Raw genomic sequence first — 19,249 nt, 5'->3', positions numbered from 1 at the left:
GTGTGACATCACAGGAAGCCAAATATATGATGTACTAGTGGTTACAAGTCTGGAGTGGAATAGCCCAACAATGTAATAGCTCCGCTGTCACATGAAGGCCAGTTGGTTAAACTAATGAAGGATTTGGTTGTGTCTTCTTGGTTAAGTAGTGGTTGTAAACCGATCAGTGCCTTTTCCAGCAACAGCAAAGTGGTTCTCTATGTGTGTATATATGAGAGATTATTTTAATGTAGCATCTAAACCATACACTAAAATGAAATTTAGAAAACTCCCAAAAACAAATAGATATTTGACAGTATGGGCTTAGGCGTGATTGGCAACCACTCCCTAAACCTTCTATTTGTAAGCAATGTAAAAACATTCACCTCAATATTAACAATGTATCTTTTTAGTCAAACATTTTAAAGCCATCTTTTCATTATGAAATCCAGATTAATAGGTGACTATTTAAATAAAAGATTCATCTAAAAAATAGACTTTACAGTGGAAGCATTAGGTAGGCCTTAATTATATATATATATGCCATTGAGAATATCTATCAAATATGCGTATGTCATGTTGTGCTTAATCAATTGAGTGTAGTGCTTGTTTTATGTATGTTTATGCATATTCTATTATTTGTTTTTTCCAAACTAGGTGGAAGTGTTGTCTGTAGTTGCACAACAGATTCTGAGTATACAGCAGGCTATTATACGAAAGCTGAAAACCTTCATCTTTGAAGGAACAGAGATAACTCTCAATCCAACTTGCTCAGTCTTCATCACTATGAATCCGGGGTATGCTGGACGTGCAGAGCTTCCTGATAATCTAAAGGTACTTTTCTATATTAATGATCTGTCAAGGTAATGTTACTAATATTATTAATATTCCATTTAGATTTCATGTACTGATCAAAAGTAACTTTACCTTTACTGAAAGGGGACACCTGTTAAGATATAGAAAACTTAGGGGTCTATTACGATTGCGGGTGTAATGGCAAAAGGGACCGCCCGCCATATGTGTGGCGGTCCCGTGATGCAGATTAGGATCCGCCCGCCACACAGGTGGGCGCATCCAGCATTTTTTACGTTGTGGCGGGCAGTGCTTACAGCAGCACCCGCCGCAATGTAAAAAAGGCATGTTGTGCATTTCCATGCACAACGTGGCAGGCACCGCGCAGTGCCTGCCACGTTGTGCATGCAAATGCAGTACGGTACCTCCCATGTGCACCCCCCACCCCTCCAACACCCTGGGGGCCCGCACCGGGCCCCCACATGCAGACACCGCATGCCTTTCCATGGAGGCAACGCCACCATGGAAAGGCACATCCCCGCCTGTATTATAATATGGATGGCATCGTAATATGGCGGGGGAAATGGTAGGCGGGAGGGGAGGAATTGGGGGCGGATCGCCACCGCCATAGGGGCGGTGGCGATCCGCCCGCTATAGTGATAGACCCCTTAATGTGACACAGAAGCAAGTTAACACAACAAGTGAGCCCTACCGTATACATCAAATATATGTAAGAGTGGGGACAGGTCCAATCTTGACCTATTGATTTCCTCCTGACATAAGACACAACAATGTATACACATCAACTTCGGAAATGTTAATATTTTAAGAACATTGTGAGATTTCAAATGTTTATTCTTGAAGAATCTTTACCTTTCAAATAGTCCTGTTGACAGGCTGGAACCCTTGTAACATTTGACGCTATCACAGTGAAATAACACTTATGCTCCTTGTTGTCTTAATGGCATTGCTTGATACCAGCCAGATAGGAAAGTATTCCAATGCCAAAATGGCACTTTGCCCCTAGCCTTCTGTGTTCCCCAATTTCTGTCACAGGCATTGAAATTTCGGAACCCGCTAGAGCTATTCGCAGTAGTTCCAAAAATCACACACATTACATTTTATTTGGGTGGGTTTTTTTTGCTCTCAAATTCAGTCAAAGGTTTTGTAGTTCAAAGGCTAGGAGTTCAAATTATAGTTCAAAGTAGTGTAGTTCAAAGGCTAGGAGTTCAAAGTGTATTTCAAAGTCCTATGAGCTAATTCCAAAAATAGTCTCTCATGACTGCCACATGTGGTAGTTGGGTTTCAACACGATAGTTTGATTTGTTATGTTCATCTTGGAAAAGAACCTAAGGACATCTCCCCTACTAACAGTAGAAGATTGAATCCTGTCCACGCCAGGAGAAAATCTTATTCAGGATGGGAATCAGAAGCCAAGGGGTTTCTCCAAGTGGAAAAGTATTTTTCCTGTGGAGGAAGAAAAAAAACATGTGCAACTGCACTTTTGCTAAGCATTTACATATGCATAAATATACAGCATCGACATGTGTGCATATGTGTGCATATGTAAATTCTTAAGCATGTGAATGCTCCTCGAAGGAAGCTGCAGCTTCCCAGAAGGACTCATGGAATTCTTTGAGAAATCACAAAAACTATAATCTGTTCCAGACTTAGGTGTATTCCTTTGGCAGTAATTTTAGAGTTTTTGTGGATCAAGCCCGGAGAATCTGCATGGTAATAGTATAATTTAGGGAGAAAAACAGTATACACCCTTGCTAACATCGTTTTTGATGGATACTGTTTTCAGATTGTTTATAATTCCCCCACCTCCCTTAAGAGTCCATTCAAAATTACAAAATATCTCTGAACTAAAGGAATGCTAGGTATTGTATTGAATGTGTTGGCATGCTGCCACATCTGGTCAGTGTCATGTAACTTGTTTCTGGTGTCCTTGCTAGTAGGTGAGAGCTTTGAAGATAAGAGTCTACAGAGGGAGCCCAGTTTCCATCAAAACTAACATAAACAAATGTATAGAATTTGTTTTCTTCTGCCATGGATTGCTCAACAACCTTAAATCGTGGCGGGTGGCAATGTACATAGAAGCTTGCCCAATATGATAAATTAATATAAAGCTTTTAATAGTTATGCTAGGCTGCAAAGAGGCTTTTTGAAGCTGTATCCTGAACAGCAGTCAGGGCTTTAGAATAGTGTAAAGTTGTATTTATTTTGATTAAATAAATGATTGTCATCACCTCTTTAGGCATTATTTCGGACAGTCGCCATGATGGTGCCAGATTACGCATTGATTGGTGAAATATCTCTGTACTCAATGGGATTTATTGATTCAAGAAGGTGAGTTTCATGACAATTCTTCATTCACATTTCATAATGTGAAATATAACTGACATAAATCAACAATATCATATGTATTTCAAGTTGTATGCTATTCTCTGTTCTTCACTCTACATTAAATTTGATGCCAACATGTCAGAATGTATCCATTTTGATTTGAGAATACTGTGCATTCATGTGCAAATCAAAAACAGATATCCATTTGTCAGGGACTGGACGCTGTGAAGGCCTTGCTTGTTTCCTTCTTGATTGCCAGAGGGAAAGGCAAACCCTCCCAGTAGCCACAGTGCCAAGTGCTTCCTTAAGAATGTCCCAACATTGTGAAACAGCCTCAAAGGGCAGAAAAAGCTTCCTAGGCAATATTGGTAGTGCTTGATTGAAGATGAAGTATGAATAAAGTGTTGAAAATTATCCTGAGGCAGGGATGAGAAAGATCCTAGCAATAATGTGTTTCAGAAGAGGTATCCAACTAAGAATACTGCTGCAGAAATAAGCAAAAATTTGGAACACAAATGGTGTCTAAGTGGGCAATGAACGCAGTTAAACACAGGGATACAAAAGCGTTGTATCATATTCGTCTGTGACCAAAGCTTCTTTTTACGTGGTTTAGGTAGACAATTAAATCACAGGAAAAATTATGAACACAATTTTGGATTAAGAAACTTTGATAATAAACACTGGGAATGTTACTATATTGGATAGGAATAGGCTAGTCGTGCCTTCTTCGGGAAAATGTGATTTTCTCGAGGCAACAGGCATACGATGATGGACTTTCTGTTTAACAACCTTCTTTGTTTACATTCTGCTGTGCTCTGTTCACTGATTTCCTACTCCAACGTCCTGCACTGGCATGAAAGCGTCAACTTTGGTTGGGCAGACAGGCAGCAAAATTCTTACCCTACAATAAGGGCAAAAAACCAATGGATTGGCATGTGGCACAAGTAATTACCAGAGGCTGAGATTAATGCAAGCATTCCAACCATCACTTTGTATTTTACTGAGTGTGATGCCTTAAGCGCGGTGGGTATGCCCAGATGTGAGTCTCGTGCTCCCTGTACCACAAGCCATGAGCAATATATCAATGACGAGGCCTAATTATGCCAAAACTGGGCCCGTTCAGAGAGAACTTGGCCTAGCAATTTGGGCTGTCTGAGGTGGCTTGTTGAACAGGACATCAGCCTGTGTTACTTCCACTACCAACATGTTTAATCATGTGCAAGTGAGACAGGGACGCAGCTTAGTGCCAATGCTCTTTAAAATATATTTAAGCAATTGTTTATAACAAGTGCCACACTTTTTCCACTTCCACCAGTGGCATGACAATGAATTATCTATACAGTGCCAATTACCTTTTTCTATGGAACATGATTGTTGTAGGACTACAGCATATGCTTGACACACAGGCTAGCTTATGCTTATGAATGTGATTTAAAATGGTCTCTATGTAACGCTGTATTGATTCATGGGAGTGAGGTGGGGATTGTTATCTGATTGATTATGGACCGCAGTGACCATTACGCCGATATTTGCTGTGAACACTAGATATATGACGAATGTAATGCCTATATTGTTTATCACTGAAAACCCAATGAAATCTGTTGGAAAAAAGGCTCCAAGCATAAAAAAGGCAGCTGTCTTTGGGCTCCCCGGACCTTCTCCACAGACACAGCACTTGCGGCAGCGAGGTGGGTCCCGGCACCACCTGAGGATGTGAATACACTAAGAAGCATTTTGGGATAGAGTGGAGCCGCATACTGGGGAGATAACAACAGAAGGTGAACGTTGACATAAATGTATGGATATGGATGCAGTACGGGAGGATAGGTCTAGGACGACAGGAGGCAGCAAGCTCACTGTGCTGGTCAACATCTGTCTCTTGATGCGCCTTCACCTCTGCTCTTCTTGAAAGCTCAAATAGATTGTTTGTTGACCATCAAGTACCTCCTTCATGGCCTCCTGGAAGACAGCCATAGTGAAAGAGTCTGGGGGAGGAGGGGCAACACTACATCAGAACTCAATTGTGTGAGGGGCAAATATCACTTTTGCCCTCTGATCTTCCAGGTAGGCACTTGCAGTCGAAGGAGGGTTAACAGAGTTTGCAGCTGCATGGCCCGTTGTTGATAGGATCTCTGGATGGGTTGAGGAGGCGGATTCAGTCCCCAAAGATGGAGTATCTGCTCCTGGGACACCACCAACGATATTTCTTATGGTTCAGGAGGAGCCATATAGTCTGCCTTCTCCCAGCATGTTACTTTCCAGATGACCACCTCCTCAATCCTCAATGGTCGGATCAGAATCTTTTTTTTTAATGTTTAAAAAGCTTTAGTTAAACAAAAGTCAATTACAAAAAGACAGCCATACATAATATCTTAAAATAAGTAACAATAGATATGAAAGGCAAAACTGAACAGAGTAGAAAGCTGTTTACAATTTTACATCATTAAAGGGAGGGAAGAGATAAAGAGTATAATATAATTCAAGAACCGAGGATCGAGTAATATTGCATACTAATAATAAATGAAGAAGAGATTAACATATCGAAGAATAGTATAATAATAAAAATAAAATAATCTCGATTAAACGGTAGAGAAACAACAATTTACGGAGGTTTAACATTTTCAGAACTTTTAGAAGAAACAACTTCTTTTTTTGCAACTTTGTTTAAATAGTTAGTTAATTTAAAATTTTTGCAGCTATTTCCAAAGGCTTCCTTGATATATAAGTACCTTTCAATTCCAGATCCTGTTGGCTCTAAAACAAAATTGGAGCTTACTTGGAAAGCGGATTTGGGTTGTTTGTGGAGCATTGAATTCTGGAATAAAATCTGGGCAAGATCATAAAAAATTTCTAGATCTGCTTCTACTGCTCAATCAGTTGTAGGTGAGGTGAGGGAGCGTCAGAGGGGAAAGAGTAGAAGACATCTTGAATTATCTCCATAAGAGTTGAGAACTTCTGCCAAAAAGAACGCAGACAGTTGAAAGTAGCTTGAAAATGAGGAAAAGAACAAGGGATCATGCCATCAAACATATCACAGACCCAAACGACACCCCGAAGTCTCCAAGATTTCCAATATAAAGGTCTATTATTAATAGTAATAAGACGATTATACCAAAGAGATTGACGAAAGTATTCTCTAGTAGAAATCTTTGGTTGACAATGAGGTCTTAATAAAGAACACGTGTGATGAAATAGCGGGAGGGATGTAATTTTTGCCTTCGCAGTAAAGGTAAGAATTTCCTTGATAGAAAAGGGAGCAAGTAGAGATCTTTCTCTTTTAATCCATAAAGGTGTGTAAGGTGTAATGTCTGTAAGAATCCATTTAGATTCTTGCTTCAGGAAAAAAGCAGTACGGTAGAGTAGAAAGTCAGGAAATATTACTCCTTTGGTTTTTGAGAAGTTTCAAGGAAATTCTAGGTTTCTTATCGTGCCATAAGAACTTAGAGAGAAGGGAGTCAAATCCTTTAAAATATATGGAAGGAATATGGATGGGTATCACAGAAAGAATGTATAGTAAAATAGGAGTAATCATCGTCTTAATAGAATCCAGACGGCCCCACCCTGAAAGGAAAAGAGGGTTCCAGGAGGACAGAAGTTTGTAAATGCTGTCAAGGGCCTCCTTCATATTAAGTTTAACCGAGTTAAAAATTGAATTTCTAAACCAGATGCCTAAGTATTTAATTTTAGAGTTATTCCATCGAAAACCACTCAAATCAAAATGGTGCTTAAGACAGTATTTGATGATGGGCAAAATTTCTGTCTTATCTGGGTTATTTTTATACCCAGAAGGCAAATAAAAATCTGAAAATTCTTGTAATAGAGAGGGAATAGAGGTTTCGGGATTGGAAATAAAAAGCAAAATATCATCTATAGGCTGACAATTTTAAATGGGACTCTCCATAAGTAAATCCAGATATAGAAAAATTTGGACAAATATGAGATAAAAAAGGTTCAATGTATAAAACAAATAAAAGAGGGGACAAGGGACAACCCTGACAAAACTGAAAAATTGAGAAATAAGACCATTAATGAAAGCAGAGGCAGTAGGGGATGAATAAAGCAGAGAAATAAGAGAAATACATTTGGGGCCAAAACCATGCCAGTTTAGGGTTTTGAATAGAAATGACCAATCGATTCTATCAAAAGACTTCTCCGCATCAATAGATACTGCAGCTAGGGAATAAGAAAGAGTGTAAGCTTTATTCATGACATTGAAAAACATTCGAGAATTATCAGAAGTTTATCTGCCTTTAACGAAGCCGTATTGTTCTGGACCAATTAGGACAGGCAAAAGGGGTTCAAGATGTAGAGCAAGTAATTTAGCAAAAATGTTATAATCAACATTTACGAGGGAGATAGGACGATAATTCTTACAAAACTTTGGATCATGACCTTCCTTGTGAATCAAGAAAATTGTAGCTTCTAAAAAAGTACCTTCTGCCTTGCCAGTGTTACAAAAATATTGGATGAGATATAGAAGTTTAGGAAGTAATAAGTTTGAGAAGTGTAAATAAAATTCTACCATAAATCCATCTGGATCTGGAGTTTTCTCTTTTTTAAGTGAATTTAGAGATTTATATATTTCTTCACTTGAAATATCTGACTCAAGAGCATCAAAATCAAGATTTCCACGGGTATGAGGAGGAATTTTGACAAGCTAATTGTCAATCAAAGAAGCAGTTGCAGGAGATTCCGGTGTAGACAAGGACTTATAGAAATTCACAAATTCATCTAAAATATCTTGTTCTGTAAAAAGATGTTTTCCCTCTGGAGTTTGGATGTAATCTATTAATCAATGTTCTTTACAAGCTTTGAGGTAATTGGCCAAAAGCTTGCCAGCTTTATTTCATCGGCCATAATAATGGGCACTACTACGTAGAAGAATAGATGAAGCATTATTAGTGGTTAATTTGTTGAAGTCTAGTTTTGCACGAATCAGCTCTTGTAATTTAGAGCCAGAGGAGGAAGAATACAATTGATGCTCTAGACTTTTAATGTTAGCTAATAAGCAATTATGTTGAGCACAAGATTTCTTTTTCTTGGAAACAAATTTTTTTTATTTTTTATTTTTTATTTTCAGAACCAGAAGAAACAGACATCCAAAATACAAAGATAATGTGCAGAACAATACAATACAATACTGTATACCAACAGTTTCAAGAATAATACAGGCATTTTCATATATAATGCATTCTCATTATAATAAAAAGAATAGATCAGAATAATAATAGTAGGAGAAAAAAAAAAAAAGAATAAAACCGTGATTTAATCTCAGTCTGGGCAGAGCCCTTTTCTCCAATTAATAATTGGTTGCCAGATCACCTTGCCACGCATAGCCGATTTTACCCCTCTGGTGGAGTAGGAAGCGCTTTCCTGGTTACAGACACCAAGAAAGCGGGCTAGCCACACTTGAAAACATGGCGGATCTGGGTCTTTCCACCGAGCTGCTAATATAATCCGAAGGACCGCCATTCCAATAAAGAGTATGGCCTCTTCATCCCTATTTAAGTTAAGTGTATTATCAGTGCCTAACAAATATAACGTGGGGGAGACAGGTACCTTATGGCCAAACACTTCATTCCAAAATTCACAAATCATTTTTTTAATGAGAGTTAGTTGATCACACTCACTAAACATGTGTATTAATGTAGTGGGGCCTTTATGACATCTAGGACAATGATCATTCTCTCTTTTGCCCCAGGTAAATAATTTGGCCGGGGTAAAATAAAGGTTATATATAGTTTTATAAGTCTGTGCTTTTAGCCTAGCAGACATCAGGAGACATGATGATAGATAAAGACTCATATCGATATCTACATTTGGGTTATCAAGTTTCTCTGCCCAAACTGTTTTGGTGTGCTCAATATCATCTTCTAGCTTATCCAGCAATAAACCATAAATTATACCTATTCTAGTCGTATTTTTACCAATAATATCAATAATTTCAATTCTCCCCAAATCAATATTGGGGGCATTGTATTTAATAATGGATTGAATCTGCAGAAATTTAAGATATTGTCCGTTTGAAATATGAAATTTCTTTTGTAGATCTGCAAATGTAGAGACTGGATTCACGCCCAAAAAGTCGCCTATAGTAAAAATACCGATAGCTTGCCATTTCTTTGAAATAACGTCATAGGCTAGTTCAGGTAATAAGTTAGAATGCCATAGAGGAGAGTACCTATTAATTTTTGAAATATGCATATATTTTGTTATTTTAAACCATATTTGCCATGCACTAGAAACAACTTTAAATTTAATCTTTTTATAATAACTTCTCTCCAGTTGTCTCAAAAAGAGACCTTTGACGTTTGGACCAAGGGATAGCTCATAGATAGAAGGGAGAGATTCAACTTCAAGAATCTCTTGTTTGGGATTAACTTTAAGAAGCGGAGCCATCTGTTGGAGAAATGAGACCCAAAGGTAAAACAAGATATTTGGAACTGCTAATCCTCCTCTGTTCTGAGGGAGCGAGAGAAGCTTCAAGGATCTTCTAATTTTACCTTGTTGCCACATAAATTTAGACATAACAGAATCTAATATTTTAAAGGCCTTCTGCTCAGGTATTAAAGGAATAGCTCTAAATAAATAAAGGACCCTAGGAAGAATATTCATTTTTAAAAAATTACCTCTACCAATGATGGATAACTGTAGGCTATCAACCCGATCTAGATCTTTTTTTATAGTATTTAATAAGGGTTCATAGTTGAGTCTCGGGATTTGCATACTATCGGGGCTTATGCGAACACCAAGGTATATGGCGTTATCGCATTTCCTACGATCATTACAAATGATATTCTCTGTGCAGAGCATAATTGTTTTTTCTTTATTTAATGAATATCCAGAATGAAGTCCAAATATTTGTGTTATTGTCTCTATTTCAGACATAGCCTCAGAAGGATTCGATGTTAATACAGCGATGTCATCGGCATATGCTAATACTTTAGTTTTATAATGATTAACCACTATAGGTATAATTTGGGTATTCTCTAGTAATTTCAAAATTAGGGGATTTATATAAAGAGCGAATAATATTGGGGAACAGGGGCAACCCTGACGTGTGCCTCTTGATATTCTAATTATACTTGATTCAGAACCCATTATTTGTATTTTAGCTGTTCAGTATACATAGCCATTAAAGCTTTGACAAATTTGGGGCCAAAATTATAGCGTATCATTACTGCCCATAAAAAATTCCAAGAGACCCGATCAAAGGCCTTCTCGGCATCTAAAAGAATCATCGACAACTGCCCTCCCGTTGCAGACATTATATCGAACAGGGAAATAACTCTCCGAGTATGATCAGTCGTGCCTTTACCAGGGATAAACCCATGTTGCCAAGGGGAAACAAGCTGTTCAATGACCTGACCGAGCCGAATAGCGATAATTTTGGCGTACAGTTTAGAATCAGAATTGATTAAGGAAATTGGACGATAGGATGATAGTTGATCCGGAGGCTTACCCTTTTTAGGAAAAATAATTATATTTGTTTCTCTCCATGAAGGGGGTGAAATACCGCTCCATTGAATCCCTAAAAAAAGATCATGAATAAATGGACATATGATATGGCTAAGAATGTTATATAATTCGAGGGCCTGACACTTTTCCAGAGGCCAGTGAAGACAAGGCAGTTTGAACTTCTATTAGTGTAATTTCTTTCTCAAGGTCTTCTCTAATATTGTCGTCTAAAGTCTTATTAACCTCTGGATGTTCGAGAAAATTATTCAAAAACCGGTCTAAATCTGCCCCATTAATTATATTATCATCCTGATAAAGAGTTTGATAATATTGCTGGAATGCGCTAATTATATCAGGTGTTTGTGTAAGCGTCTGCGCTCCCATTTTAATCTTAGTAATAGCATTATTAGAGATTTGTTGGCGTGTGTGTAATGCCAATTGTTTGCCTACATTTTCCCCATTCTCATATAATTCTCTTTGGTGGGTTTTATACGTTTCAGCAGCTTTCTGAGTCAACCCAGAATTAAGTTCAGTTTTTAACACCAACAGATGATACATGATTTCTTTCCCATTAACACCTTGTGCAATTTGTAGTGTATGTTCTTCCTCAACCCTAGCTAGAGCAGCCAGTTGTTGTTGATACTTTTTATTAGTTTCCTTCCGTATTCTAGCTTGATAGCTAATTGTTTCACCTCTTAGAGCCGCTTTAAAACAGTCCCATACTACATTCCTAGAGGCGCTAAATCGATTCATGTAAAAACACTCTTGAGTCCAATTGGTAATGTGAGTAATATAATCGATATTAGCTAATAGCTTCCTATCAAAAGTCCAGATATAGCGTTCCCTCTTAATAGATATAAGCTTAATTGTAAGAGTTAAAGCATTATGGTCAGAGATGATTTTAGGATCTTTAATAATTGAGGCATTGTTTACCAGATCTTTTGAGATAAGAAAATAATCAATTCTAACATATTTATTATGAGGACAGGAATAATAGGTGTAGCCGGGATACAGATAATTTTTAAGCTGCCAAATATCATTTAAACCAAAACTAACACAGAGTCTAGAAATAGTTTTAAAAACTCGGGGCTTACGGCCTTTATAGTGTTGACATATCTTGCTACAGGATTGGGGGCCTAATGAAATATTTAAATCACCGCATAAAATAAGTGGGCCCTGTATTGATGCTAATTCAAGCTCAAGTAACTCAAATATAGTCGGGTCATCTTGGTTAGATCCATAGATAGAACAAATAGTGATGCCGAGGCCGAGTTTGATAATAACCCATCTGCCCTGAGTATCTGCTAATTTATAGGTAGCTTGACCCAGGAAATTTTTAGCAAGTACAGCTACCCCCCTAGTATTCGATGTTTGTGAGGTACATGCTAATAGATTATATCCCCTTATTTTTAGCAGATGTCTCTTATCCCAGGGTAGATGCCTTTCTTGACGGCAGATAATATCTACTGGATTTTGATATATTATCTCACTCAACCGTTGGCGTTTATCTCTGTCTAAGAGGCCTAAAACATTCCAAGTTCGAATAGTTAACTTTGCCATAATCCTATATTTCGTAGCCGATAGTATGTCAGTAATCTTAAGTAACAATAATTATATGTTGAAATTAGTTTGTATATGAATACCTTGTTCCCCTAGGAATAGTTCTAAAATAGTAAAAAAAGTGATGTCTGTCTTAATTCTGATTCTGTTTTTAAATTTTTTTTTTAGATAGTGCCCCCCTACCCCCCGTCCACCACCAACCTCCCCTGCCCCCCCCACCCCACCTCCCTGTGAGACATCCTGGGTCATAGGGCACCCAGGTATAGGAGCCGGTAAGAGCCGTTCGCCCCGGCGGGCCGTGCAGCCGAATCAGCAATATATACTCTATTTAGTTTTTCTTTTCTTTTCTTCACTTGCCCCCTTCTTCTTCTTCTCCCCTCCCCACTTCCTCCTCTTTCTCTTTGGTAGCATCAATATATTGCTAGTGAGCGTTCTTTTCTTCTGTGCCGCTCTATTTTTTTCCAGTATTATGTTTAATTGACTCAGTAATTTCTTTCAAGTAGGGTTCGGTCTGAATTTCACTTATGAAGTTTTTAGTTGTTCCTTTATAGATGATTTTAAGACGAGCCGGATTTTGGAGAAATACGGTTGCTCCAATTTGCTCGAAAGGGGTAAAAATTTGCCTCATTCGCCATCTTCGCTCTACTGTGGCGTGAGCGAAGTCCGGACGAACGAAGAAGGTGAACGCCTTATATTCTTTTTTATTTGAGGGTCTGGCAATATCATAGATTTTTTCCCTTAAGATATTATTCTCGAAATAGACTAACATTGCTCTCGGATATTGTGCAGTCTTATATTTCGGGAGTGTCAAGGGAAAACGGTGTACTCGTTGAATCTCTTTATTCATATCCCAGATTTGTAGTTCCGGAAAGGTAGTTTTTAGTAGATCAACCATGAACCCTCTAGGATCTTTACCCTCGGCGCCCTCCGGAATACCAGGAAAGCGCAAGTTGTTTCTCCTGCCTCTATTCTCTAAATCTTCGACCTTTTGCATCAAATCTTTAATAATGCCATCATGCTCTTTTTCCTTGGATTGGAGTTTAAGGACATCAGATTCTAAATTTTCTGTACGAGATTCAACAGAGGCCATACGGTTCGATATTTCAGTGCATGTTTGACCAATTTTATAAACAGTACCTTGCAATTTTTGAATGGCCACCTGAGTCCTGTTACTATCAATTTTAACATCTTTATGAAAAAGTTTAATGGAGTTAAACAGTTCACTCATAGATGGCTCATCAGCAGTTCCATGTCTATCATCATACTCTTCCCTTTGTACTGGGATCGTCTCTTCTAAGGCCCCCATAGCGCATTCATTAGAATCAGAATTGAGAGGATTTTGAAATATTAAATCATTCTGTGTATACTTTGGATTTGCTTCATGAGGTTCCACATTACTCTTGTTCTTTTTCTTTCCTGCTTTTTTTTTGTTGTGGAATTTTGACAGAATATCCCTAATTTGGCTAGAAGTGTATTATCAGGCGGCTCCATAATTGTTGCTGACAACTTATGACTAGAACTTCTTTCAATTGAGTCATCTTCACTTGAGTCGCTTGTCATACTAGAGATGGATACTCCTGTCTCATAGATATCTGAATCAGACTCGGCAATGGATGTTTTGGGCTCCAAAAATAAGTTTCTATCTGAGCAGGATGTAAGTGCCAATTGCTCAAATCCCGGGGGTTCAGATGAGAGTATAGATTTAAGGTCCTTCTCATCTTGTATTGTTGTAGGTAATATTATATTTTCCGTCTCATCTTTTTTAGAGATTTCTAGTGATTTGTTTTGCCCGTCTTTAGGTATAGGGGTAAATATGTTAGAAATCCGAGGTTGGGAATCTATCTGTTGGCCAGTGGTTTTAGCAGCTGCTTTCAAATTCTTAATGGTCTGTAGTCTTTTAGCTTTTTTTGCCATTAATTCCATGTTATCATCCTCATTGGTCCATTTTTCAGTAGCCATTGTATTATCATTTAGAATTATCAACTCATTGCTCTCCATTTTATCTTAGTCTATTTCTTTAACCATATCTTTATTTGCGTTTCTCTCCGAATTCTTGTCAGGAGCTTTTACCGTTATTTTTTCAGTATTTTTATATTTGTTATTGTCCTTGGTTTTGGGTTTTTCCACATTACAGTTGCTACCACCTTTTTTTCGGTTACTTTTTCTTTGGCCTTTGAGCCTCTAGTTTCCGGTCGTTGCTGTCCATCTTTAACCTTTTGAGTATTTTCATCATTTTGTTTCTCTAAGTTTATTTGTCGAGATAGTTCCAGTATTTCTGGAATAATTGGCTCAGTTTGTTCAAATGGTTCTTGAGACATCCGTTCAGATACTGACTCATATCCTTGTTTGTCGGCCCCATCCATTGCCCTAGCATTATACGACATATCATATATCTGATTATTGCTCTGTACCCTGAAGGATCCTAGATCTGGATCTGAGATTTGTCTGGTGGGGTTCCTGCACCATTTTGTATATGTAAGTCTTGATGTTTTTAATACGCTAGATGAGAGTGTCGACAGTACCACAGCTGCCGTTCTGTAGTTCTTTTTGAATGACGATAGATCTTGGGCAGCCTTCCTTTTTATCGTGATTCTGTCGTTTGCCACCCCGCAACAACAGCAAAAATACTGCAGTATTAGTCTTAATGAGCAGGAAACAACATTTATAATGAAACCGCGAGCAGCAGCCTTAAATGTGTTCCATATCAATTAAGGGGAAGAATTTGCATCACCATTTGGAGAAGAAATTCTTCAGCAAAAGAGATGAAGGAAGAAGAAAAGTTTGGAATCTGCAAGAGAAAATTGTTGAACCTCAATCTAGAAGATCTGGTTTGTGACCAAAGCAAATCAAAATCTGCAATCACTGGGGCATGATCAGAAATTACAATAGGTTCAATTGAAGAGGAAATGAGATTTTGAAATAGATGTTTGGAGAGGAATATGTAATCTAATCGTGTAAGAGAGCCACGAGGAGGGGAGAAAAAAGAATATTCTGTTACATCTGGGTTACATAAACGCCTGGCGTCAATAAGGTGTGTCTGAGAAATTGTGTTATGAAATTCCTTATGAGCTTTAAGAGGGATAAAACAAATTTGGGATTTGCGGTCTATAAATGGATCTATAATCTGATTGCAATCACCTCTTAAAACAAAAAATCCATCTTTATATTGGATACATTTTTTTGTAATATGAGGCCAAAAGGAATAGTCCGGTTGAGTAGGACCATAAACATTAAGTACTGTCAAAGAAATATTATTAATAAGTAATTTAGCTAATAACCATCTACCTTCTGAGTCTATGTCTTGATAAACAACAGAACAAGTTAACCTTTTATGACATAGAATAATAACACATTTTTTTATTAGAGGCAGGAGAAACAAGGACTAATATGCGGTCCGCCCGGGTACGAATAGGTGTCATTGATGGAGGAGTGCTGAGCCAAGGTTACTACAAGCCCTCCCAACCTGGCAGTCCATGAGGCACAGCGCTACCAAAACAGAAATACTACGAGTCTGATTTCAACCATATGTATTTAATTTTGGTGCTCACACATTAGGTGTGCATCTATTCTTTAATATATTATTTCTTTAGTATAGGATTGTTTTTCTCACTGAGTGGTACGCATGGGGCTGGTCCCCATGTGGTACTGAAGAAGAGGTTTGGGGGCCACCTCGAAACATGTCTACCAAATACTAGGGACAGTATACACATATCAGTTACACTGCCTACTATTGACCCCTTTTTATCCATACCAACTAGGAGCAGGAATAAATGAATCGCTCATTAGCTATGTATTTTTAGCATCACCATCACCACTCCCCCATACACTGCACAACACATTTTTTCACAAAAAGTGCTCCTACGTAGTTCCACAAGGACCAGCAGTTTCCATCGACATTGGGGAGTGTGAGTGGATACATTTTCTCAGATCTTCAGAAGTAGGGTGAAATGACCCATATCTTGTACCCAGAGTGCCTACAGCAGGATGAAGATCAAGGAATTACTTTTGACGTTTGGCTGTTGCTGAAGAAACGTCCTGTAAGATAAATAATTTAGAAACGGACCATACAAGTTGTTTTTTGAGTTTAGCTGCATTCAAAACGTGTAGAAGGTCAGTAAATTTCCGAAATAGAAGAATCACACCCCATGGCTTCGAAGGAGCAGAAGCAGAGGATAAACGAGGGCCCAATCTATGAGCACGCTGAATATGTAGGTTTGTAGTCGCAGGAAGGTCAAGAAGCTTTGGAAGAAAGGCAGTGAAAAAGTTAACAAGATCGTCACCTTCCAAGCCTTCCAGAAACCCATATAATCGAAGATTATTGCGTCTATTTCTGTTTTCAAGATCTTCAGCAGATTTCTTTAACAGGTAAGGTAACGACCTTGACAGACATGTCCTGTACCCCTCCAACATGTTTTTCCACCAGAGATGAACTGGCTTCCATTGACGACCATTTAGTATCCAAGACTTGAAGACAAGAATTTGTTTCCTCAACAAATGGACGTAGAGCATGTATCTCTTCCAGAACAGTGACCAAAGATACAGGAGAGACAGACTTTGAGGGAGAAGGAGGATCATGTTTGAGATGTTTATTGGCTGAAGATGGAGTTTGCAGTTTGATAGAAGAAGTTGGTGAAGCCACCGTTCGCAAAGAGCTAGATTGTGCCATCTTGCCAGTATTGTATAGAGAAGAACTAGTATGAGATGAGCAAGTTCCAGGAGCATGAACTGTAGATTTCTTGTTAATAGAAAGCAGTTTTTTACTCATACACATATGGTAAAAAGAGCAGAGGAAAATTTGTAAGGGTAAAGGAATTAAAGAGCAACTAGGCTATTAGTCTCGCTCTGAGAAAAACTGCACAGAACAAGCGTTAAGAATTATACTTGCACAAAATCAACAAATTAAACAGCCACTGCACTCCACTGGATAAAAATGAAGGGAGAAGGTAAACCAATCCCTATTTATGCAGAAAAAAATGGGGTTTGCAAGTTATGCAAAAAGTCACTGCAAAGGAAATGTGTCTGAGGAGAGAAACGCCATCGCAGGAAAAACAAAATGGCGGCTGTATGTGAGAAATTATTATTCTTTACATTTCTCACAGCAGAGGTGGAAAAAATCCATACCAGTATATGCATCCACTCAGTGGGTCTTCCGATGCATGCAGGAGTGCTTTTCAGGGTTGAAAAGGACCTGAGACCTCAAAATACATGGCAGTAATCCCCGTCACGGAACAGAGCTCCGGACTAGGCGGCCATCCTATATTGCACCGCACGTGCTTCCAGTCGGATCAGAATCTAACCAGAGTGCTTGACTGCTTGTGCAGGTGAACTGTCCCTGCTGGTGAATGCTTCCTCTACCCCTGTGCTGGTGCTCAATTCTTCCCTTCCCCTTCCAAATACCAATTTGGCATGGATTTCTATACCCAATTAATGATTCGGAAAACCCTGCCTGAATCATTATCGGGGCTTAGTATATTTGAAAACGGTTTTGAGCATTCGTAAACCCGCTGAATGTTTTGGTTTGTGAATGCTAAAAATCTTTAAAAATGAGGTCCACAGTGTATTAAGTTCTGGTCAGAAGGAGAGAAACTACTGGGCAGACCAGCGGCCTGGGTGCCCCAAGCAATTGAAATCTTATTGTCAGTCTTGAGATAGCTTAGTCCTTCTTGGGAGAGTAATAAACTCAGTGGTTGAGTTTTTCCAGTCTTATATTGCACTGTGTGTTTATAGAAATATTTCTGGCTTTATTCCCTCACTGTAATTGGTGTTTTACCGTTCTTTCTTCATAGATTTTTTTTATGATACTATCCAATACAGAGAACTATGTACTTTGTTGTCTGACATATAACGTGATGTTTTCATTTATTTTTCAAATAGTAAATATTTTCTAGTGCAGTAGGTTTTTTCGTATTCACTTACATTTTTTTAATTCCAGCTCTAACTTCCTTTCAATTTTATTGTGTGGTATTCATTTACTAAACCAGTATTAAAATGCTGAATTTTGAATGATGTTTCAATCATTTGAGAATCAAGCCTCATCAGGTGTCTGCTTTATTCGATATTTTTGTGTACAGTAAAATCACAATAAATATTTTGCATTTTGAAGGCTTTATTCATGATTTTATATGCTATTTAATTTATATTCTGTATCTCGTGTTCCTGCATTCACAGGAGTGGAGGTTGAATCCAAAACTTTAGTGTTTACTTTATTACACTCAAACAACATGTTATTTGTCAGCTGCCGGCACTTGGATGTTTTTAAATTATTCTTCTCAGTTCTTGCATCAAAATAAAGTGCAAGACAAATGCATTACAAAAAGTCTCATAACATCTTTATAGTGTGCTTTAGAAAAATGACCTACTTGTGCACAAATATTGAGCTGCTACCACGTCTTTTTGTTTAATTTTAGATGTTACATGTGTATCTCTGATGTGCTATATTTATTCTTTCAGTCTTGCCCAGAAGATTGTTGCTACTTACCGCTTGTGCTCTGAGCAGCTGTCATCTCAGCACCACTATGATTATGGCATGAGGGCAGTGAAGTCAGTGCTGACCGCTGCTGGAAACTTGAAACTGAAGTATCCCGAACAGAATGAAAGTGTGCTGCTGCTTCGAGCCCTGCTTGATGTGAACTTGGCAAAGTTCTTAGCACAGGATGTACCTCTATTTCAGGTGAGTCAACAGTAGAGTTGCACACTGATCGGCAGATCTGCGATGGTCTGTTTCCCATATTCCTCTTTTTCTGTGCAGTGATTATATGTGCTGAGAAAATATTTAGAGAGGAAATGTTGACCAAAGAATGGAACAAACTCTTAAGTTTGTGACACCATCTGAAGAACAGAGGTTCTGGGCAAGTGCTAAAAAAATACGTTGGCGGACTAACCAAGTAAGGCGGTATGCAGGTGGCATGACACGTGAGATCACAGCATGTGACACCACTGAGCGTGACATCACTCGTGCCATCACAGGAAGTGTCATCACAGCTCATGACTTCACAGGAAGTGACATCAGATCTATGTTTAGCAGGTCGATCATGAGTATGTTTGAGAGCATTACAATAGTTAACAAATGAGATTTTGCATCAGAGTTATACCTAAAAAGTGACGCAATCCT

General features: G+C 38.3%; 1 protein-coding gene across 1 annotated transcript in view; it reads left to right on the top strand.

Moving 5' to 3' along the window:
• The window catches only part of DNAH3 (dynein axonemal heavy chain 3), a 694,204-nt gene that overhangs the window by 414,638 nt on the left and 260,317 nt on the right, over window positions 1-19,249 (top strand). Inside the window, exons 31-33 of the mRNA XM_085629109.1 lie at window positions 637-813; window positions 3,032-3,123; window positions 18,589-18,808. Of these exons, the coding sequence (XP_085485235.1) occupies window positions 637-813; window positions 3,032-3,123; window positions 18,589-18,808 (489 nt within the window). The remainder of the gene's footprint in view (window positions 1-636; window positions 814-3,031; window positions 3,124-18,588; window positions 18,809-19,249) is intronic.

This window comes from Triturus cristatus, chromosome 10 (assembly GCF_964204655.1).
Source record: "Triturus cristatus chromosome 10, aTriCri1.1, whole genome shotgun sequence".
Lineage (NCBI taxonomy): Eukaryota > Metazoa > Chordata > Amphibia > Caudata > Salamandridae > Triturus > Triturus cristatus.
Note: the sequence above shows the minus strand (reverse complement) of the source record. Positions and strands in the feature narration are given on the sequence as shown.